The sequence below is a fragment of the Zootoca vivipara genome, chromosome Z1 (genome assembly GCF_965207765.1).
Source record: "Zootoca vivipara chromosome Z1, rZooViv2.hap1.1, whole genome shotgun sequence".
Classification (NCBI taxonomy): domain Eukaryota; kingdom Metazoa; phylum Chordata; class Lepidosauria; order Squamata; family Lacertidae; genus Zootoca; species Zootoca vivipara.
This window is the reverse complement of record NC_142583.1, coordinates 73,531,411-73,554,314: the sequence shown is the minus strand read 5'-3', so window position 1 is coordinate 73,554,314 and position 22,904 is coordinate 73,531,411. Positions and strand designations below refer to the sequence as shown.

The window sequence follows — 22,904 nt, the reverse complement described above, 5'->3', positions numbered from 1 at the left end:
ACACGGAAACGCTGTTGACCTTCCCGCTGTAGTGGTACCTATTTATCTACTTGCATTTTGACATGCTTTCGAACTGCTAGGTTGGCAGGAGCTGTGACCAAGCAACGGGAGCTCACCCCGTCACAGGGATTTGAACCGCCAACCTTCTGATCAGCAAGCCCTAGGCTCAGTGGTTTAACCCACAGCGCCACCTGGGTCCCTGAATTGATATACCAAAGCGTGGTATATCAATTCAATTAATAATTATATAATGATTATAATAATTGATTTTATTGATTGTTTGATTGGTTACACACTGTATTGTTGATTGATTGATTACAGTCCAGGGGTCAGCAAACCTTTTCAGCAGGGGGCCGGTCCACTGTCCCTCAGACCTTGTGGGAGGCCGGACTATATTTGGAGGGGGGGGGATGAACGAATTCCTATGCCCCACAAATAACCCAGAGATGCGTTTTAAATGAAAGGACATATTCTACTCATGTAAAAACACGCTTTGCAGCTGTATAGCTGAGTGCCCTGTTGTTTTTCTGATTAGATTTTTAAAGTATTTCTTTTTCACTGGCACATTACAAAAAGATGCTTTGTATTGGGTATGAACTTAAGCATATCTTAATAATAATAATAATAATAATAATAATAATAATAATAATAATAATAATAATTTATTATTTGTACCCCGCCCATCTGGCTGAGTCTCCCCAGCCACTCTGGGCGGCTCCCAATCGAATATTAAAACAATACAGCATTAAATATTAAAAAACTTTCCTAAACTTTTGATAAGCATCAATAATAAAATCATTATCCACCTTTAGGGGCCAGGCAAAAACATTCCTTTTTAACCAGGCCTTTGGTTGACCTGCTTGACATCCTATGCCCTTTTAAAATGTGGCTCTTTGGGGGGGGGGGTGTTGTTGGGCTGTTGCGTTTATTCTGACTATATATGTTGTGATCTTTTTTGTGAACCACCCTGAGACCTCTGGGTATAGGGAGGTATATAAATAATAAATAATAATAATAATAATAATAATAATAGGTATTAAAGAAGGAACCATTCCCTCTTCCCTCCAACACCCCCCAGGTGTCTACATCTATGTCTGGCCTTGCATTCGCCCCTTACTTTCCAAAGACGGGCTCCAGCGTACAGGGCAGGTAATGTTCCTGGTCGTTGATGGATTTCTTCCCCACAGATATCTTGACATAAGGGTCACACTGCGCAGGAGAAAAGAAAGGTGGTCAGTCAAGGTGGGCTCTCTGCAGACCCAGGCAAGGTTACCTGGGCATGTCTAGCCAATGGAGAGACGCAAACAGAGGCAAACAAGGTCCCCACTTCCTGACACCCAACGGAAGCCCCCAAAAGATATGTGATTGTTGGTTGGTTTCATAAAATTGATACAACGCTTGATAGGAAAAGAACCTCAAAGCGCTTTACAAAAAAGAAGAAGGGAAAATCAATAATATTATTGCTTAAAAAAATTAATAGCAATCATTCAAAACCTTCAGAAAATCAACAGTAAATGGAAAACAGCTTAAAACACAGACTGGCATCCTAGATGTTTTATTCATTAATTTATCTACTTGTCAAAATTTATATACCACCCTTTGAAGATCTCAGGCCAGTTCATGACACAGGAATACAAGATAAAAACACAAAATGCATAATAAAACAAACCAATACCTCCCTTTCCCATTACATAGGGAATAGGTCTTAGGGCGATGTTTAAATACTGTGTGTGTGTGTGTGTGTGTGTGTGTGTGTGTGTGTGTGTGTGTGTAGGATTCTACCTTAGTCATTTTTCACCCTTGGGTGCCATTGTTGGTCTCCAACTCCCATCATCCCAGCCGAGTGGTCCATGGTTGGGGATAATTGGAGCTGTAGTCCAAGAACAATCCTCTTTAAAACAAAAAACAAAATCATTATTATTATTTTATTATTTATACCCTGCCCATCTGGCCGGGTTTTCCCCGCCACTCTGGGTGGCTTCCAACAAGTACCAAAATACATTAAAATATCACAGATTAAAAGCTTCCCTAAACAGGGCTGCCTTCAGGTGTTTTCTAAACGTCAGGTAGTTGTTTATCTCCTTGACCTAATAAAAAGTGGATGACAAGGAAAAGTGGAAGTTTTAAAAAAACGTATTGTTTTTTGTTAGGGCTGCCATACGTCCAGATTTCCCTGGACATAAACGGGAGTTCAAAGGCAAAAGCAACCTCCGGGGGGGGGATTTCTGGAAGGTGGCAGTTTCTCCTGGATCTTAAGCAAGTGAACCCAAAAAATTGTGGGTTTTTTGGTGTTATCGGGGGGGGGGAGGCTTTGTTGTTTACCTAAGAAAATAGCTGCCTAAAGAAAGCTCAACAACATTTGGGGTGTCCTGCGGGTTTTTCCTTTTTGAAATACGGCAACCCTATTTTGGGTAGCTATTGGGTCGTTGTTTTTATTTTTATGAGGTATTTTGTGGTTTTATATCTTGATTTTATTTTGTGAACCGCCCTGTGACCCCCCAGGTATCCTACCTGCCTGCCCATCCTCTCCCAGGCTTACCTTTCCGTTTGAGTCCTTTGGTTGCAGATCAAAGGCCCGGATGATGTAAACGCGGACGAGGCATTCCTGGGGGCCTCGGGCTGGAAGCTGGTGGAACTGGCGAGGAGGGACTGCCACCGAGGGGTCATCCGGCAGAGGGTAGATCTTGAAGGCGCCCTGCAAGCCGAGAGAGGAGTGTCATGAGAGCCTCCCTGCATCCTACAGCAGTGGCGGAGCTTCATGCTCCGGCACTGGAGGGCCGAGAGCAGGCGGGGGCGTAGCTGGTGCGGCTCCCAAGCGGCATGGCGTGTGTCCTAGGGGCATGGCACCCCACCGGGATCGCGCTGCTGGGGGAGGTGCGCTCCCCCCGCCCCCCTCTTCCTCCATCAGTGTCCTACAGCTTACAGAGCAGGACCGGGGGTGGGGGGGCTCACACTGTGAACCAGCCCATCTCTTGAGGAACGCAATGGCCGTGACCCTCAGGAAGGAAGGTGGCTCTGGCAAGGAGTCCGTCTAGGCCCTGAACAGGGGCAGACCTACATTGGGGGGGGGGCTGAAGCTTAAACTGTCATAGGAGCCCCTTTGCAACCAGCAACGAGGTGTGGGTATCCATGGTTATCTTCTTCCGTGGGGTTGTTCCACGACGGGTGACCACACCTTTGCAACATCTCTGTTACGTTGGGATTGTTGAAATATATACAACGAAAAATTAATCCATTTGACTCAAATCAATGTGACTCTACTAGATGCAAAAAAATTAAGCAACGGGGACTAAAGTCTCGTGTGGGACCCCTCTCTAGGATTAAGGACCCTGAGGCTTAGGCTTCATTCGTTTCATAGCATAATGCTGCTGGTCAACAAAAGAGGTTTAAAGACTCTCTCAAAGCAAATCTTTAAAAATGTAGTAGAAAAACTGACAATTGGGAAACACTTGCCTGCAAGCACTCCAATTGGAGAACAGCCTTTACCAAAGGTGTCATGGCTTTGAAGACACTCGAACTCAGGACGAAAGGGAGATATGAGCTAAGAGAAAGGCACGCTTGGCAAACCCTCACCATGTTCTACTCCCACCCGGAGACCAATGTCCCCACTGTGGAAGGGCGTGTGGATCCAGAATTGGCCTCCGCAGTCACTTACGGACTCACTGTTAAAACCGTGTTTATGGAAGACAATCGTACTCGGCTGCGAAGGAGGAGGAGGAGGAGGAGGAGGAGGAGGAGGAGGAGGAGGAGGAGGAGGAGGAGAAGGAGGAGGAGAAGGAGAAGGAGAAGGAGAAGGAGAAGGAGAAGGAGAAGGAGAAGGAGAAGGAGAAGGAGAAGGAGAAGGAGAAGGAGAAGGAGAAGGAGAAGGAGAAGGAGAAGGAGAAGAAGAAGAAGAAGAAGAAGAAGAAGAAGAAGAAGAAGAAGAAGAAGAAGAAGACCCGCCCCTGTCCCTGAAAGAACTTAGCGTCTGACTCCCCTCCTTTGTGCAAAACAAGTAATATTGCAGCCGAGGTTTTATACGGATTAAACAGCAATCATCTCCAGGCCCTCCGGTATCTGAGAGAGGTTAGCAAACCTTGAATTCCCCCACAACGGTCGGGTCTTCATTGGAATCCTGAGTCTTGCCACGGTACAGCTTAAAGGTGTTGCAGAAATCCGAGAGACCCCCAAAGTCTTCTATGTTCTCCAACTCCGTTTCATAGACCTAAGGGAAGAAAAACGTGGGTTCAGTTTGTCCAGTTGGGAGGGGTCCCAAAGGACCAGGAACACCGACTTGCCCCCCCCAACTGCTTGACTGTTGGCGGGGGTGGGCGAGGAGTGATCTTCACCGTCCAGAAGTCCCAGCTCCACTCGGTGCACCAGCACTCCCCTGGGAGTGGCGGGGGATAGCTGCCCCTTCCATATGGGGGGGGCTTGGACCCCTGCCCAGAAATACTGAGGGGGGGCAGAGCTCTTTCTGCCCCCTATAGTTGGCGCCTCTGCAGAAGTCATGTAGGTCAACACCCTGCAAAGTCGTTCCCTGTTCAAGACTCCCTCACAGATGGCCTCCAACCTCTCTTGAGAAACTTCCAATGAAGGAGAACCCACGTCCATTCCACTCTTGAATGGCTCTTATCATCTGAAAGTTATCCCTAATGTTTAGTTAGAAAGCTCCTCCCTCACTGCAGGAGGGTGGACTAGATCAGGCATAGGCAAACTCAGCCCTCCAGATGTTTTGGGACTACAATTCCCTGGTCCTGACCACTGGTCCTGCTAGCTAGGGATGCTGGGAGTTGTAGTCCCAAAACATCTGGAGGGCCGAGTTTGCCTATGCCTGATCTAGTCCACTTTCAACTCTACAATTCTAGGTTTCTATGGTTCTTTCTCATCATGGGACTATCAGTTTGGGTCCTGCCCTCCAGAGCAGGAGAAACAAGCTTGCTCCCTCTTCCATGTGACAGAGCCCTTGAGATACTTGAAGATGGCTCTCCTATCTCCTCTCAGTCTCCCCTTTTCCAGGCTAAACATATCCAGCTCCTTCAACCGTTCCTCATCAGGCTTGGTTTCTAGAGCCTTGATCATCTTGGTCTCCCTCCTCTGTTCACCTTCCAGCTTGTCAATATCCTTCTTAAACTGGGATGCCTAGAACTGCACACAGGACTCCAGACTGGTTCTGACCAGAACAGAGTGGTACTATGACTTCCCTTGATCTGGACACTAGACCAGGCATCCCCAAACTGCGGCCCTCCGGATGTTTTGGCCTACAACTCCCATGATCCCTAGCTAAGAGGACCAGTGGTCAGGGATGATGGGAATTGTAGTCCAAAATATCTGGAGGGCCGAAGTTTGGGGATGCCTGGACTAGACTTCTGTTTCTTCCGAGGAGCTGATGAAGCTCAAAGTGGCCATTGTCCTAGGCACCTCCCTGGCTAAGTTTCAGCCCAACCTCACAACCCCTTCCAGCTTGAGTCTCAGGTGCTGCATATCAGTTTGCATTTGTTGGTACAGAAAGTATTGATCTGATGTGTAGAGATCTTTCCTATTCTACTTAATTCAAGAGGGTTCTGGGAGCTTCTCTCTGTGAAAGAAACAAGCAGAAGGTTCCTGATGTTTGGGTTATTGCTTCAGAGAAGCTGAGTACAGGTGGCTTCAACTGGTCCTGTTATCTCTTTTTGTCAAGGTCATGCTGACTATAAAAGTAGGGCCAGAAGGAGCCTGAATTTCTCTTTCTTTCTCTCTCTGTCTCTCTTCCTTCCGGTGTTCTGTATGTAGTATTAAGGTTTCCGTCTTATTAGAAGTGATTGTACGTTTAAGTTAAGTCTGCTGCAACTGGATTTCTTATGGACAGTGCCAGTCCTGAATGTATGGGATTTGTGACCATTACGCTCATTTCCCTTCACTAGCAGCAAAGCTCTGCTGGATGAAATAAGAATTGCCTCTGGTCTGTTTTGGGGGAATCCTGCAATGTGTTTAAGTTTTTACTCTGCTAACTATATGTTGGGAGTTTTATTCTGGATCAATGTGAGTAGAATTCATGACATGGGAATTTCATCCCCTAAGCAATGACCGCCCTCCTTCCCCTCTCAAGGAAGGTCTCCCTACCTACCTACCTTTAGCGTGTCAAAACCCTTTTCCAGGTATGAGCCGCATTTTTCCCGGTCGCCCGTGGAAGCGTAGAACTTGCTCCACCAATCGATGAACTCTTCTTCCTGGGAGAGGAGAAGCACCACTTCCTATCAAGAAATCCTGATCTCGGTTTGCACGGGGATGCATGCAAAGGATGGCTCTCTATCAACAGGGATCCAGAATGAACGGCGCAAGTCATTGCGGCAAAACACGACTCTCTTATTAGAAAAGCCAGCGGGGGGATTTCAGTGGCTTTTGAAAAGCCGGAACTGCAGCTCAGTGCTGCTTCCAGAATGCCATGGGTTCAATCGCTTAAGAAAAGCCCGCTGGATCAGACCAATGGCCCATCTAGTCCAGCATCCTGTTCTCACAAGGGCTAGCCGGATGCCCCAATGGAAAATTCACAAGCACATGAGCAGATCTCCCCTCCTGCAGTTCCAGCACCTGGGATTCAGAAGCATTGCTGCCTCTGAGCATGGAGAAAGAGCAGAGCCACTCTGGCTAGTAGCCTCCTTCATAAATTTCCCCAATCCTCTTTTCAAGGCATCTAAGTTGACGGCTATCCCAGCCTCCTATGGCAGGGAGTTCCATAGTTTAACACTGTGCTACTCAAATAAGTCATTTCTTTGTATCTGTCCTGAACCTTTCAACTTATCTAGTTAAGTAGGTAAAGAGGAAGTTGTTAGCCTGGCTCAGTAGAAGGCACACAGAAGGCTTCATTTGAACTGGGGCATTTTGTAAAGAAATGTTATTTTTTTTGGTAATGGCTACAATTCTCAAGGACAACTGGAGCCAAGATGAAGGAGCAATTGGTAATTCATGAAACATCCTTAAGCAAATAAATATCTCATTTTGGAATTCTGCAAAATTCCATCACACTAACCTCACGGAGAAGCCGGAATAATCGGGGTTTATGGAGTTTGACTGCAAGCCAGGCAGGCAGGCATCTTGAGAGTCCCTGTCTCAAAAAGGCATTGCGCTGGGACCCAGCACTTTCTCCCCCCCACCCCCATACACTTCCTCCCCTCGTAGGAATATTGCATAAATCTCCCTTTTCGGCCATCCTTTGCACTGCCTTTAAAAAAGAAAAGGGGGAGCTGCATTCTAACCAAAATGCCTTTATTATGACATTCCACAGGTGCTGTGTTACAAAGAAAGCACTTTCGGTAATCTGACGATTTACCTCTGGTCTCCTCTGCAGCCCCAAGACAAAGAAAGGGGTTAGAGGTTTCTGCTGATGTTGGGCTGAGGTTACTGAGAATAACATATTTTTTGTGTTTTTTAGGGGGGCGTTTTGGATGCGTGTATTTTTTTTCTTTTTCTTTTTCTTTTTAAGCAAAACGCCAGGAGTCACAGCTGGAATGTTAACTGGAAAGGACACCGGCTGCTCAGGCTGCATCAAAACAGGAAAGCCATGCCTGGCAAGAAGGGCTAAGAGGGGACCTGGCTTAAGCATCTTGCGAGGGACACAGAAGGCCCTGGATTGACATTGCCTGGCATCCATGCACTGCCAGGCTGTGTGCAGACGCCACGTGAATCACCTCCAGGAAGGTGACATCACGCAAGAGACAGACAGAGCTAGAGCTAGTGGCACCTTCCACAGAGCTTCCCCACTGGGAGTGGCAAGGGCACCCAATTGCAGGGGTGGAGAAAGGGGGTGCGGTAGGTGCGGGACGCTCTGGGTGTCACCACTGAGGGAGAGATGCGGTGGCTTGTGTGCGCGCAGGTTCCACGCTGCCCAAACGGTCCGCCCGCTGCCTCCCCCCCCCCCAGCTGTAGGGTGGCTGAGTGGGAGGAGGCAGGCAGACTCCAGAGGCCCCATGCTGTGCCCCACCCCCGCCCGAACGGCTTGCTCTGCCGCTGCCCAATTGCACCCAAGGAAGGAATGAAGTCTGGCTGGAAGAAGGCCCCCAAATCATGCAGAGATGCAGCAAGGAATCTCTTCTGCTGTGGGGCAACTGGGGATGTAGGTTACAGTGATATTCATGCATCATGCTAGCGCTCTTCCCACAGCACACCAATGCTGTCCTATGATCTACAAGAGAGAGAGAAGGTGGGACTTGAGAGGAAGAGGTCAAGAACTGAGCCAAGACAATCATAGAACCATAGAGTTGGAAGAGACCACAAGGGCCATCCAGTCCAACCCCCTGCCAAGCAGGAAACACCATCAAAGCATTCTTGACATATGCCTGTCAAGCCTCTGCTTAAAGACCTCCAAAGAAGGAGACTCCACCACACTCCTTGGTAGCAAATTCCACTGCCGAACAGCTCTTACTGTCAGGAAGTTCTTCCTAATGTTTAGGTGGAATCTTCTTTCTTGAAGTTTGAATCCATTGCTCCGTGTCCGCTTATCTGGAGCAGCAGAAAACAATCTTTCTCCCTCCTCTATATGACATCCTTTTATATATTGGAACATGGCTATCATATCACCCCTTAACCTTCTCTTCTCTAGGCTAAACATACCCAGCTCCCTAAGCCGTTCCTCATAAGGCATCGTTTCCAGGCCTTTGACCATTTTGGTTGCCCTCTTCTGGACACGTTCCAGCTTGTCAGTATCCTTCTTGAACTGTGGTGCCCAGAACTGGACACAGTACTCCAGGTGAGGTCTGACCAGAGCAGAATACAGTGGTACTATAACTTCCCTTGATCTAGATGCTATACTCCTATTGAGTATAGCAAAAGAAAAGCTTTTGCTGAAATGAGCAGGGACTGTGCAAGAGTTCTCTTGAGCAGCTCATAAGAACATAAGATCTTAGTGGATCAGGCCCATGGCCCATCCAGTCCAGCATCCTGTTCTCACTGTGACCAACCAGATCCAGCAAGGAGGATACGATCCCTCTCCTCTCCTGTGGTTTCCAGCAACTGGGGTTTGGAAGCCTCCAACTGTGGCCCTTATGGCTAGCAGCCATGGAGAGCCCTCTTCTCCTCCATGAATTGGTCTAATCCTCTTTTAAAGCCATGCACTGCCTCCTGTGGCAGGGAGTTCCATGGTTTAACTATGCGCCGCATGAAGAAGTCCTTCGCCCGCCCCCCCCCCCAGTCCTGAGACTTCCGACATTGAGCTCCACGAGTTCTAGCATTGGGAAAGAGGGAAAGCAGCTTTCCTCTGGCCCCTTTCCTCCTGCTGTGCATCATTTTAGAAACCTCGGTTGGCTCCTCCCCATTCCGGTGGGGTCTGCGCAGGAGACCTTCCCAGTGAATTGGAGCCCCTAGGAAGTGGGAGGTTGCTGGGAGGTCTCGGGCTTCTGCATGGCCTGGGCAAGCTGTTCCCTGCAAGGTTCAGGAGCCCCCCCCCCCCAAGAGCCTGGGCCTGGCAACCCAATCCTGAACTGGGTGTGGGGAGGCCCCGGCACGGCTGCCTTCATGGGAGGTGGCCACAGGAATGCCCAGCTGGCATGCCATCCCTTCCGAGAGTCTCGGGGCTGGTATCAACTGTCAGGTTCAGCTGGAGATATCCGATCCCAATGGCTCTTCCAGGGAAGAGTAACCAGATAGGCCATAAAATATGTGCTACGATTTGAGACTCGCAAGCGCAGCAAATAACCAAATTACCCCAAATAGTTTACAGATTTCGGCTCGCATGTTTTCTGGCTCGTGTTTCGCGTGCTAACTTGTCGCTTAATGGCTTATTTGTATTAGAGGCAGCAGAAGGCCTGGCTGGCTGCGAGGAGGCGACCCGACAGCTCTCCAAAGTGGTGGTTCTCTTCAGCCAACTGAAGACTGCATCTTCTTCATGTGCTAATGCTGGCCATCCAATTTGATGTAGCGCTTTCTCCATGTACTTCCAATGCACTCGTGGCACATAGCAACCAAATGCTGGGATATTCGGGACAGAGAAAAGAACTTCCTCACACAGCGCAAACTGTGGAACTCCCTCCCACAAGAGGCAGTGGTGGTCACCAACATGGTCTGGTCCACTATGAAAGAAGATCAGACAAATTCACAGGGGAGGGAAGGGCTATCAATGGCTTTTCTCTGCCACCCAGTTGGAGGCAGCAATGCTTCTGAATCCCAGTTGCTGGAAACCACAGGAGAGGAGAGCTGCTCTTGGGTTCGAATCCTGCTTGCAGCTTTCCCTTTGGGGCGTGTGGTTGGCCACTTTGAGAACAGGATGCTGGACCGCAGGGGCCATTGGCCTGATCCAGCAGGCTCATCTTGTGTATTCATTGGTGGAATTTCTTAAGTTTAGCCATTTCCTCAAGTCCCCCAGATGCGTCTTGGAAACCCTGCAATTTCCGATGGCACAATTGCTTGTTTTGTGTGAATGGCCCCGTCTGAGGAATGCAGCTACATGGGTGGAAAGGGATCCGTCCGGCTCGCTGCAGGCATTTATCCCCTCCCATCCATCCTGGGCAGAGTGTGTGTGTGTGTGTGTGTGTGTGTGTGTGTGTGTGTGTGTTGCACTGATGTGCAGTGACCCGGCTTCCTCAGGGAGCATCTCCGTATCTGCGACTTTCCTTTCCGGCATGTGCTGTACAAGTTAATTTGCAAACGGGGAGGTGAGCAGTGAAACCAAATGCCATGCCATATCTCAAGTACACAGTGTTGCTTTTACATTTGTTTGCTAAGCAAATGAAAGAGCGGAGATAAAGCTGCGCATCTCTTACCAATAATTTTTTTTTTAATGGTAGCTGCTGAACCGAGATTAGGCTGAACCGGACATCAGCTGCCAAGCTATCCCAGCATCCTGTTCTCACAGAGGGCAGCCAGGGGAAAGTCCACAGGCAGGAGCTGGGAGCAACGGGGCTCTCCCCACCTGACCGTGCACTGGGTTCCTCAGGATTAGTCCCTCTGGTAATGGCAGAAGCTGAATCAGGCCCCTCTCCAGGTCTAAGGCATCAACGTTCCCCCAAATCCTAAATCCTCCCACCTGTAGCCATGAGCTTCATTGCTGCAGCTAGAAGCCCTCTTTTCGCCATGCAAAAACCCTTTGCTATAAGTTCTCCATTCTAAGCGAGCTGTGTTATGTTGAATGACCTTTGGGTCCCTCACCGTGTGCATGAATGGAGGTTATTGCATGCTGATGATACTTTTGCTGCCTTTATTCTAATTCAACGGCTTGCAGGGTTTTTTTTCTGTTGGGGTCTGCAGATGTTAAATTTGGCTCAGATTAAAAGCCCCATTCCCCCTCGCTTGAATGACAAGGGGGAGCTATGGGAATTCGGCAGGGCTTGAAAAGCTCTCTTTTCAATCTCTAAAGCTTGCCAAAGTCCCCAAAAGACTATACTGTATAAGGAAAGGCCTCCTTGACTTGAGGACCTACAACTCCCACCAGCCCCAGCCAGTCTGCCCCATCTGGAGGGCGCCGGGTTGGCAAAGGCTAGTCTGGAATAGTAACTGGGATTTGCTAGGGCCTCATTTTCACAGCAGAGGTCAAAGATAATAATTTTCAGGAGTGCTCTGTCCTCCACATACTAGTCTGGGAACCAGAACAACCTTTCCCCTTAATGGATGGATCAGGCCCGGCTGGGCACCTAGCATTTCCCAAGAGTAAAGGCTGTGGGAGAAAATTCCCTTTGGGGGTTTGATACAAAGGCTCAGCCCAGATTCCTCATTAGTCAGACTTTGAATTCAGTAGTACAATTAATTCAGAGTCCAAAAGAGTCTGTCTGTTAACACATCCCCTTTGTAGAAAATAAACTCTTCCTCCAACTGCAGTCCTTGAAAACATTTACTCAATCCCTTTTTTTACTGTATATGCAGAGCCCTCCTTGTATCTTATCTGGAGCTGTTTCTTTCCCCCCCAGTTTAGCATTCAGTTAGAGTCCTCCTAAACTGGTTCTTGTCAGTTTTATGGTCCTGCCCCACTCTTGAGTGCAGCCTCGCAGATGAGGGATTTTGCAGACTCTCAACCTCCAGGCCTTGCAGATGCAGCAGCTGGGGGCTACACAGGAACAATTTCTATGTTCTTCATGCACCCCCAAGTTCTCAGCACCCACCAGTCCTCAAATCCCCCCCCCAACATCACTTGAGGGATGTGTGGAAGGAAAGGGACTCCCTGAGGCCACGTCAAGGCATCCAGCTATTCCAACTTCATGACCCAATAACTTCCACCCAGCAAGGAATCCTGGGCTTTGCCTCAACCGAATAACCCAATTTTGTGGTTCCAATTTTCTATTTTTCCTTTAATATCAGGACAAATTTTGCAGGCATAAATAGAAGGCTGGGGTTTTCTCGTCTTTCTGTGTAAGCTGAGAAAACGTCCACCCGACACTCCCAGCCTCCAATTTGTGGCGATTTCCACCACCTACCACACACCATTAAAAAAAGAGAAAGAAAAGAAAACCCCGGGTTTGCAAAATAAAGAATAAAGCCGCCAAACCCAGTAATTAGGTGAGAAATGAAGCCATACATACATGAGGGTCGGCCCGGGAAGTTTGCGTGTTAATGAAAGCTGAGCTGGTCATGCCGTCCTCAGGCTACAAATTAAAATCTTTGATTAGTGGTGGAGTTAGACAAGCACAAATCCAACGCACAAGGGCAGAAGCAAGGGTTGGTTTTTGTAAAACACAAATAAGACAGAGAAATATAACCTCCCTTATCCAAACGAGCACATGGGGAAGACCTCGAGTCCAAATAACTGGATCTCCAAGAACAAGGAAGGTGTGAGGGGGGGGGGAATCCACGCTGACTGGTTTTGTGGGTACAGCAGCTGCCTTTGCACATAATGTTTAGCCAAGCCATGGTTTCGCAGGAATGCCTGGCTGTGCAGGAGATGATGGCACCTGTTTGGCTCCTCCTGGGCTTCCCCACTAATGCTCCTGCTTAGCCAAGACCCTTGGCTGTTGGGCTACAGCACATGGTTAGGGAAGGGCAGCCTGAAGAACCATCCCAGGGTTAGGATGACATACGGAGAGCCTGCTGGATCGGGCCAATGGCCCATCTAGTGAAGGACTCGGGCCCAAGAGCAGCAACTCTCCCCATCCCAACACCCACCCAGAAACTGGGATTCAGAAGCATCGCCATAGAGCCAGAGTAGAGCCACCCAGAGCCCTCTCCTCCTCCATTTGCCCACTTGGCGCTTCCTGGGGAAGTGAGTTCCATAGATGAACTGCACACTGCGGGAAGGAGCACTTTCTTGTATCTGTCCTGAACTTTGGCTATTGAGCCTTGGCTTAGCCATCCTCTCGCCCTGAGCTAAAAAGCTACGGGAAGAGCAAGGGGGGGCAGGATCTTCTGTGGGAGGCAGCGCATTCACACAGTCCTGAGATACTCAGGCTCACCATGATGTCTTGCAAACTAGGCCAGCAAGGAGGCAAGAGGGCCTCTGAGCTCTCCCTTTTCATTTGGGCATGCAGATTTTATACCTTTGAAGCATTTCATGGTGTTGTTTCGAAGGGCTTTGTTTGTTTGTTTGTTTGTTTGCATTTATAGCCCACCTTCTTTTCCAAGTAGTGCAAGGTGGCATACATTATTCTCCTAGTGTGGTGTAGAGCCAGTGTGGTGTAGTAGGTAAGAGCGGTAGAGCGGTAGACTCCTAATCTGGGGAACCGGGTTCGCGTCTCCGCTCCTCCACATGCAGCTGCTGGGTGACCTTGGGCTAATCACACTTCTCTGAAGTCTCTCAGCCCCACTCACCTCACAGAGTGTTTGTTGTGGGGGAGGAAGGGAAAGGAGATTGTTAGCCGCTTTGAGGATTGTTAGCCGCTTTGAGACTCCATCGGGGAGTGATAAAGCGGGATATCAAATCCAAACTCTTCTCTCCTCATTTAATCCCCACAACAACCCTGCGGGGTAGGTCAGGCTGAGAGACAGTGACTGTACCCAACGGGTATCCAAACCGTGGTCTCCCAGGTTCTAGTCTAGCACTCTAACTCCTATGCCACAGTGTGTTTCAATGCTCCCTCCCTTTTGTTTATTCATTATAAGCTAGGGTTTTTGGGGGGGGGTGTCGTCATTTTGGGCATCAGATGCCCAGGATCCTAAATAAGGAGAACAACAGCCTGAATGCCTGCTTACAAGGGCCAAATACCAGCTATGCCTGGGAAATTTGGGGTGAATTTCAGCCCTGAACTAGAGAATGTGGGAACAGGGTGGAAAAAGGAGCAAATAAATTGGCTGCCATCCTCATTGCATCTAATGATGCTCAAATACGCACAATGTTCCAGAGATGTGGATAACTGAGGTTAATCAAAGCAAAGAGCACAACAAGCTCCCAGAGTTAATCAGGCAAAAGCAGACTGGGATTAAAATCCTAAATCCACCTCTTAGCCTCAGTTCGCCAATCTGTAAAATGGGTACAGTATGTCTGTCTCACAGGCCTATCTCACAGAATTCTTGCAAGATTAAGGACCCAGCCCACTGGGAAGTGCCCCTGAGCTAGCCCTATGCAAATGGTGAGACTTGGTGATCTTCCATCCCTGTCTTTTCTCCTACTGTCTCTCTTCACTGTTAAAATTTAAACTGCACACTCCTCGGGGCAAGGGCCTGCCTTCTGCTTACTCAACAAAGGGCAGCATACCTTGATAGCACAGGGAGATTATGATAGTCATATTGCAAATCGCAACCATAATCTATTATTCTACAGGAGGGGTGTGCCATATCAGAGCAGTTGAGCAAAAGGGGGCAATAGTTCCGAATGATTCCACAATTGCCTCGCAGAAATATGAAATGATCCTTATTAGCACTGAATTATGAATTGCTTTCTAAACCGCCATCTCAAGGCGACTTTCATATGGAAGAGTTAAAAACACAAACAACCAATGTGCTTAAGTACAAAAATGCAGAAATACAAAGGTGTATCTTACAGAACCCCCAAATGTCCCTATTTTCCAGGGACAGCCCTGGATTTTCAGAAGCTGGACCAGTTTCTGATTTCATCCTGGAATGCCCACTTTTCCTCAGGACATCCCTGTTTTCACCAGAGAAATGTTGGAGGGAACGGAGTTATCTGACCCAAGAGCCATCTGAGGGGGGTCCTGTATAGGAAAGGGTTTTTTTAAAATGTTTTGTTATGTTTTTCTATATGTTGGGAGCCGCCCAGAGTGCCTGGGGAAACCCAGTCAGATGGATGGGATATAAATAATAAGGTTGTTGTTATTGTTATGGAACAGGATACCCACAGTGCTATTTTTCTAGAAAAAGAGGTGCCAGAACTCACCATGAACACCTCCTTTGTTCTCTGATATTGGCATTGATGCCCTCCTGAGAGGTGCTGGAACTGAGTTCCAGCTGAAAAAAAAGCCCTGGACATTCCTATTTTCATCAGAGAAATGTTGGAGGATATGATCTTACCACCTCACCCAGAACCCCAAAAAACTCAGAAGCCCATGAGATGATCCAAGAGAGAGATGGGCAGAAGGGAAAATTTTCCTCCAGACCCGTGCACCACTCCAGTGCCCAGTTTTTTGTTGATGCCAGAGAGCCCTGCTCAACTTAGGTTTGGTGCTCCCAGCTGCATCTCAGCTATGGAATCCCAAACACGAGCTTCTCATTTTATTTGCAAGGAAACGCTCAGTGCCTTTCCTACCTAAGCTCTGAACTCTCTCCCATCCCATCTTCCCTCTCTGCCTCCTGGCAAACGATCGTCTGGTGGGGAGAGGGGCTTGCACATGGATCTTGCGGCGCCAGTGGTGACAGGGTGTGGCAAACCCAAGTCCCTGTTTGCCCCTGACTCTGCGCCACATCTAAGCAGGATAAATCTTTGGCAATTTAAGCAGCAGCAGCAGCAGGCCAGGGCCTTCGGCAGCATGAAGGCAGTGAGCCCCTCTGGGCGGCTCCGATTGAATTTAATTGGGAGCAGGCTTAAGGACGGGCAGCCGGATGGAGCAATGGCAGGAGCAGCAGCAAACATCCTGGAGGTGGAATGCCACCCTGACGACAGATGCAGAAATGCCCAATCTGTGCGAAAGCTATATACGGGGGCAGACCTGTGAGAGGCCAACATTTGATGCCCCCAACCCTTGAGTCACCTTCCCAAAGCCAAGAAAATGAGGTGCCAGGCTTTGGGAACAAGACACAAGGGCTCTGGCAGGGCACCAGAGCCCTCCCACCCAGGAGCATAGTATGGGAGGGCCATGGCCCTGGGGGCACAATTTTGAGGGAGTGTGAATCAGGTGCAATACTCAGGTGCCAGCTTCTGGGGGGATCCCCATCCTGCCCAGGTGTGTCCTGGTGGACCTCGTCCCCGGGTTCCTGCCCTTCCCTACCTGCCACTGGGTTCCTTCTACCTAAGTGTACAACCTGACATTTGTCCCTATTGAAATTCATTTTATTATCTTGTGCCCAATGAGCGCCAATCTGTTAAGGTCATTTTGAATCCCAATTCTGTCTTCTGTGCCACTAGCTACCCTTCCCAGTTTGGTGTCATCTGCTAATTTGATGAGCACCCCCTCAATTCCTTCACCCAAGTCGTTTATAAAGACGTTGAACAACACCTTGCCCAGGACAGAACCTGCAGCAACCCACTTGTCACTTTTTTCTAGGATGATGAGGAACCATTAATGAGTCCACTTTGGGTTCGGTCAGTCAACCAGCTACAAATCCACCAAACAGTTAACCTTGTTCAGCAACCCAAAACACCACCTGAAGTCTGTCTAAACCTCTGTGCTGAGACAAAGTGAGCAATACAAGTCCACCTGCCCCAGCTTTCTGTTCTCGCAGTGGCCAACCAGCTGCCCATGGAAGCCCACCAACAGGACCCCATTGCAACAATGCAATGTGTCTGATCATCTTTGAAAGCCATCCAAGTTGGTGACCATCACAGACTCTTCTGGAAGCAATTCCCATAGTTGCACCAGACACTGAGGATTCAAATTGCCAGAAAGGAAATGGCAACTATATTTTATGAAGCCCTTTCTGAAGGCGAGAGCCACCTGGCAGCGGAACGGTCAGAAGGTGGTGGGTTCTCCTTTGCTGGAGGTTTCAAAGCAGAGGTTGGGTGGCCATCTTCCATGGATGCTTTAGCTGAGATTCCTGCATTGCAGGGGGTTGGACTAGAGGACCCTTGGGGCCCCTCCCAACCCTACAATTCTAAGTCCTTCCTTTTGCACCTCCTGAATCTTCTGACGTTCAAAGGCGACGCGGCAGGAAAAAAAACTCCTAGAGAACTGCCTGTTGGAAAGAGAACTGGGTTGTGACTTGCCACAGAAGGATCTGATCAGCCTCCACTTAAGTCTCGTAGGTTATGGTCCTCTTAACGGAGACGGGGGGAGAGATGCCACTTCAAAGGAAGCCACAGTGGAGTCCCAAGAGGCTTGCCAGACCCCAGTCGCTCACCCTCTTCTCAGTTATAATACCGGGCAGAACCCCAGAGGAATGCGGGAGAGGACCCCTCCACTTCAAAGTAAAAGGGCGCCAGTTGCACATACCCCCTTTCTGGCTGCCTGATGAAAGGGCTGCTGAAGGAGGGGAGAAGGGATTGTTTGTTTCCCCACGAATGGACAGGGATGAAGTCATAGGCAATTTCCACGTAATAAAGGCCACGTTGGCAGCTTCCATGTGCCGGGATATGGCATTGCATGTGGAGAACTGCTTAGGCAGAGCTCAGCTTGAATTACTCTCTTCCCATCCACCAGATGGAACCGATCTGGTCCCGGAGAGACCATGATTTGCCCCAAAAGTGAAGCCCTTCATCGACATGACATCACATTTGTTTGTTTGTTTGAAGTGCTGGTCTTTGAAGCCTAAAAGGTCCAGGTCTGGGGTATCTCAGGGCTACCTCTGTCATCTCACCCTCTTCCTTCCTTATTTCCCAACTCTACCTTTGACCTGGTCATTTTCTTCTCTACTTCCATTTCCTGAGTCATGTTGCTGTGCACTTGCTGACCGTCCAAGAACCCTCACATCAACACATTCTTCAGAGTGAGCCCCTCAACACAGCAGACCTTCCTCAGTCATGGGAGACATCCCAAAGCATCATCTGAGCCAGCCTGCCAGGCACTGGTTATGCCCATCTCTGGCCTGGCGATGTAGCCCATAGGGCAAGACAGCACCATGGAGAGCTCCTGATCAGCAACCTGCTCTGAGAAGGGTTGGAGGTGGCCTTTTCAGTCTCTGCTTCCAGTCCCTCTCTCTAAGGCTCCCTAAGAACAGAGCCTGCTGGACAAGGCCAGTGGCCCACCCCACTTTTGAAGGAACGGAGCCTCTTGAAGGCCATGTGCCTGACCTTCTGCGCCCGCTAACCTCCAATCTGGTGCACTCCCTGATGCATCAGGAGGTAGGTTAGGGATCCAGGAGAAGACACCCATGTTGGTCGCAGCTGAAGCTTTATGGACCACGTGCTGTTGAATTGGTTCCAGGGGGTGCCCATCAGCGCTTGATTTAGTGGGGGGTCCTGGTCACCAGCATCAGAGTCAGAGTCAGGAATCCCATCTCACTTCTTCGAATCACACAACTGTAGCATTGGAAGGGTCCACCAAGGGCCATCTAGTCCAACACCCGGCAATGCAGGAATCTCAACTGAAGCTTCCATGACAGGTGGCCATCCAACCTCTGCTTAGAAACCTCCAAGGAAGGAGACTCCAAAGGAGGTCCATGCCTGCCTCAAGCAGCTCTTGCCAGCAGAAGGTTCATCCGAATGTTTAGCCAGATGACTCTGCAGGCTCTCTGACTCTGTCTTGAGCACTGCTGGACTCCGGGGTCACGACAGGCAAGGAACCGACACAAGCTGTCCCTGACTGGGGTGGTGAGAGAAAGGGAACAGGGCTTCCTGTTGCTGATGTTGTGTCCAGCTAAAAGGGAAGGAGGAGCCCTTGGAGAGACCTGGCATGAAAAGGAGTTTCCTGGCAAGATGTGAGTGTTCCCAGGAACTCTGACAACGGCGTGAGGTATCTGCACTCCAAAAGAAGCACTTGGAGAGCCTGATCCTTGACCTCTTACTGACTGTCCTGGGACAGGAACATCCTGTCCTGAGCAGTGTTCAAAGCCACTCCTAACTGATCCAGCATCTGAGGATGTCCCGTGGTCCTCTCGTCCCCATTCGCAATGAAGCAGCGTCTCTCGAGGCAAGCAAGAATGCTCTGGAGATTGGACGGGGCTTGCTTGGATGAAGGTGGCCACACATAGAGGTTGGCCTCTGGGTGCCCAGGTGAGGCACGAGGGTGGTCCAGGCCTTGATAAAGACTCTAAGGAAAGGCATTGGGTGGAAGAGTAAGCTGGAGTCATAGGAAGACAGTGACTGGCTCCAGGTCACCCATTGCTGATTCGAACCTCGGTCTCGCAGGTTCTAGTCTCGCTAATCACTATACCACACTGGCTCAATTCAATTCCTGGCATCTCCAGGTAGGTCGGCATTTCCCTAGGAAAGAGATCCTGCCTGAAACCCCAGCTGAACTCAGCCATTATGGTAGCTCCTATATCAGGGATGTCCAACGAGTAGATCACGATCTACCGGCAGATCCCTGGCTGATCCTGGTAGATCGTGGGATCCTTACCGTGTACAAAAATTTATGGGGAGAAGGCTTAAAAAACTCTGCAATCCTCCCCCCAAAAAGTTCAACAACTCTGGGCACTTCCCTCCTAAAAAAAAAAGCTCTACAACTGGGCAATCCACCCACCCTACGCACGCTCCTCCTCCCTCCAATGACAATGGGTAGATCACTGCCAGTTTTCTTTACACTGGGAGTAGATCACAATCTCTTGGGAGTTTGTGGCATGCCTGCCCTATATCATTCGGGAAGAGGAAAAAGAGAAAAGGAGGGTGGGGGACTTGGGGTGCCCCCTCGAGGGAAATCCCTGAATCTTTACTTCTCCCTGAATCAGGGAGGTCAGTTTTGACCCAAGAGGAGGAATGAACCGGAGAAGCCATCCCAGCTGACGGACCACCCTGGTCCCTTATCAGGGCAAGGGATACATGCCCAGCGGAGTCCTCAATCTTGTAGGTCGACAACTGGAAATGCCTTAAAGGCTTTCCCTCCGCATTTAATTCTAGGGGCCCAATGCCTTTTCCCCACATCTCTGTGGGGTTTTTTATCTACAATATTTTATGGCTGTGTGTACTTAACCTGCTTTCCTCACTCATCCCAGAATCTCCTTATTTGCCCACCAACGTTCATAGTCCTTATTTGCCCTCCACCAAATGAGCTCAAGGCCAGCACACCTGGTCCTTCCCTCCTCATTTTCATTTTAAAAATCATGAAAATATGAAGTAGGGTAGGCTGAGAGAGGGAGATTGGCACCCAAGGGCTCTCACTGAGCTGGACTCACCCCGGCAACCTTTTCACTTGTAGGCAACACGTCTCTCTCGGGGTCCAGCCATGCCCACACCCTGAATCAGAAATCTCAGATGAGGGGTAGCAGGGGGACAGGACCCCAACCTCCACTGCTCCTAGTTAGCAACATCTTAGGGGTTGCTGCTGTTTCATTTGATGAAAAATGTGATTTGGGTGCTCTGGATCCAAGCATCCCTTCGCAATTCCAGCTTGTATTCTGAGCTAGGAAATGGAAAGGTTAGCCTTAGTTTTCCCCTTTCTTACCTGGACTGGAATGAGAGGTTCTTTGTCATCAATATCAATGAGGACATCATCTCTTGGAGTGAGGCTCACGTCATCTGAAATACAAAATAAATGAGATTTGCTGAGTGCGGGGAGTCAGGACTCGAATCGTGTGCAAATCACAACCAGCCCATTCTCCTCTTTCCCAGGTCAGGGGACTCTTTTAAAGACATAAGAACCTAAGAATAGCCTGCAGGATCAGGCCAATGGCTCATCTAGCCCGGCATCCTGTTCCCACAGTGGCCAACCAAGATGCCAATTATGAGGAACCCACAAGCAGGATTTGAGCACAAGAGCAACTCTCCCCTTCTGCAGTTTCCAGCAACTGGGATGTAGAAACATTGCTGCCGCAGACTGTGGAAGTATCACGGTCCGGTCGGCGGGTGGTTGAAGCCCTGGCTGAGGGCGTCAGGACCAGAGGCAAGATGGTGGTGTAGAAGCAGGAACAGGTGCAGGGCTGAGGGTCCCGCAGCAGGCAGTCGCAGGGTCAAGGAGCAAGGCAGAGGCGAAGGTCTGGGAGTCAAGGAGCAAGGCGTCGGCAAGGCAGAGGTCCAAGGGTCAAGGATCAAGGCGTCGGCAAGGCAAGGGTCCAAGGAGCAAGAGGCCAGATGCAACCAGGCAGGGATAGCGTTGCTGTGGCAAAGAGCTGAAGGGAAATGCTGAGCTTTTATCCCTCCCAGCTCCTGCCACCAGGTGCAGTGAGATATCAAGTGGTCTCACCTGAATGGTTACTCCTTGCCTCTCCAGCACAAGCTGAGGCAGGCCCCAATCCTGCAAAGCACTACAGGCCCCAGAGCCTGACTCCTGCCCATACTCCTGACAGGAAGCAGAGCAGAGCCATGCTGGCTAGGAGCCATCCATTCTCCTCTCCTCCTCTAGGAATTGGTCCAATCCTCTTCTAAAGCCACCCAGGCGAGTTTTCTGTAGATTTGCCAAACCAGCCTTGGAAGTCTTCTTCAGCAAGATCTTCAGCCATGCAGTACATTGCTTAATTCACAAGGCAGGTTCACGGTGGACGGATCCACCAGAATGGTTGCCCTCATCACCCTATAAAGACCATTAGAAAGCCAAAGCGTGCCTCTGGATTAAAGAAGACCTCTTGAGGACAACTAAAAGGTTGCTGGGTGGGAAGGGAGGAGGACCTCATCTGTGGGTATTCCATGCACCAGGGAGACAATGAGGCCATAGCTCAGTGGGAGAGCACTTGCAGAAGGTGCCATGTTCAATGCCTGGCAGTATCTCTAGGTAGGACTGGGAGAGACCTCTGCTTGGGGGACCTGGGGGACCACCGTCAGCCAGTGTAGACAACACTGAGTGCCAGGGACTGTACATCAGAGGGGGAATGGTGGAGACCACCTCCCCCTCTTCCTGAACCTTCCCGAGGAGGACAGTATAGAATTACAATGGTGGTTTGCAGAAGGTCATGACTCTGAGTCAGAAGAGGGACAAAACTGGGAGATTATGGAAGAAGAAAGGGGGGAAGCATCAGAGCCAGGATAACTGACTGACACGTTATCTTTAGAAAGCACTCCAGACCCACCCCCCTCCTAGGACTCGGAGGACAGCGAAAGTGCTAGAACAGAAAGCAAATAGGCAAAAAGGACCTTGCCCAGCCACTGCATCTTAAGGGGTGGAGATTGTGACAACTGAGGGCAAAAGGGGGGAGGAGTTTGTTTAGAGCAACACCGTTAACCAAGCACCGTTAACCAACCGTGTCACGTCTCTCTCTGTGAATAAGGAATCAAATGCCAGCGTGACCTCCCCTGGTTTGCCATACCTCCATGCATTTCAGGGAACACGGCCTCCTCCTTGTAGGGGTCGCAGAAAAATGCTTCCAGAGAGCGGATGGTGCACTGCCCCACCACCGGCCTCCGGCCAAAGGGCCTGTTGTCAATCACTTTGATGATGATGGGGGGACAGTACAGATCTTCCCTTGGCAAGTTCTGAAACAAGAAGCAGAAATAGCACAGCAAGGCAAAGAAAGAGAGGGAGGAAGCAGAGGAAGAGGAGAAAGAGGGAGGGAGGGTGGACTTCTCCCCATTGGTATATGTTAAGTATAATTGTTGAATTGCACACTGAAATGGAGAATGCCTTAGGTATATTTCTGAAAGGGTTACCATTGGAAATTTCTTTTGAAGCATTCTGGAGCTCTCTGAGCTCCAACCAGTTAACTACTGCTGTTCTCTGCTCGCTTACACAAGAGTGTCTAACCTTAGATTACATGATCAAGGTATTCAATTGCAAATTGCCATTTTGAAGGGGAGGTACCTTTGTCTTTTGTTCCCAGATGCAATTTACTTGTGTCATATAAATGAGCCTCCCCAGGAAATGCATAGCTTTAGGCTAGATGCAGGCTAATGAACCTAT

The 22,904-nt window shown here is 49.4% G+C and overlaps 1 protein-coding gene across 14 annotated transcripts in view; it reads right to left on the bottom strand.

Moving 5' to 3' along the window:
* DYSF (dysferlin) overlaps window positions 1–22,904 on the bottom strand; it is a 181,420-nt gene that overhangs the window by 31,871 nt on the left and 126,645 nt on the right. For 8 of the 14 annotated variants that reach the window (XM_060278297.2, XM_060278292.2, XM_088660756.1 and 5 more), the window contains 7 exons: window positions 22,315–22,480; window positions 20,520–20,593; window positions 12,462–12,524; window positions 6,090–6,188; window positions 4,076–4,204; window positions 2,540–2,695; window positions 1,118–1,209 (listed from right to left, as the gene is read on the bottom strand). In XM_060278297.2, the coding sequence (XP_060134280.2) occupies window positions 1,118–1,209; window positions 2,540–2,695; window positions 4,076–4,204; window positions 6,090–6,188; window positions 12,462–12,524; window positions 20,520–20,593; window positions 22,315–22,480 (779 nt within the window). The remainder of the gene's footprint in view (window positions 1–1,117; window positions 1,210–2,539; window positions 2,696–4,075; window positions 4,205–6,089; window positions 6,189–12,461; window positions 12,525–20,519; window positions 20,594–22,314; window positions 22,481–22,904) is intronic. The other 6 variants (XM_060278298.2, XM_060278300.2, XM_088660757.1 and 3 more) reach the window with 1 other exon arrangement.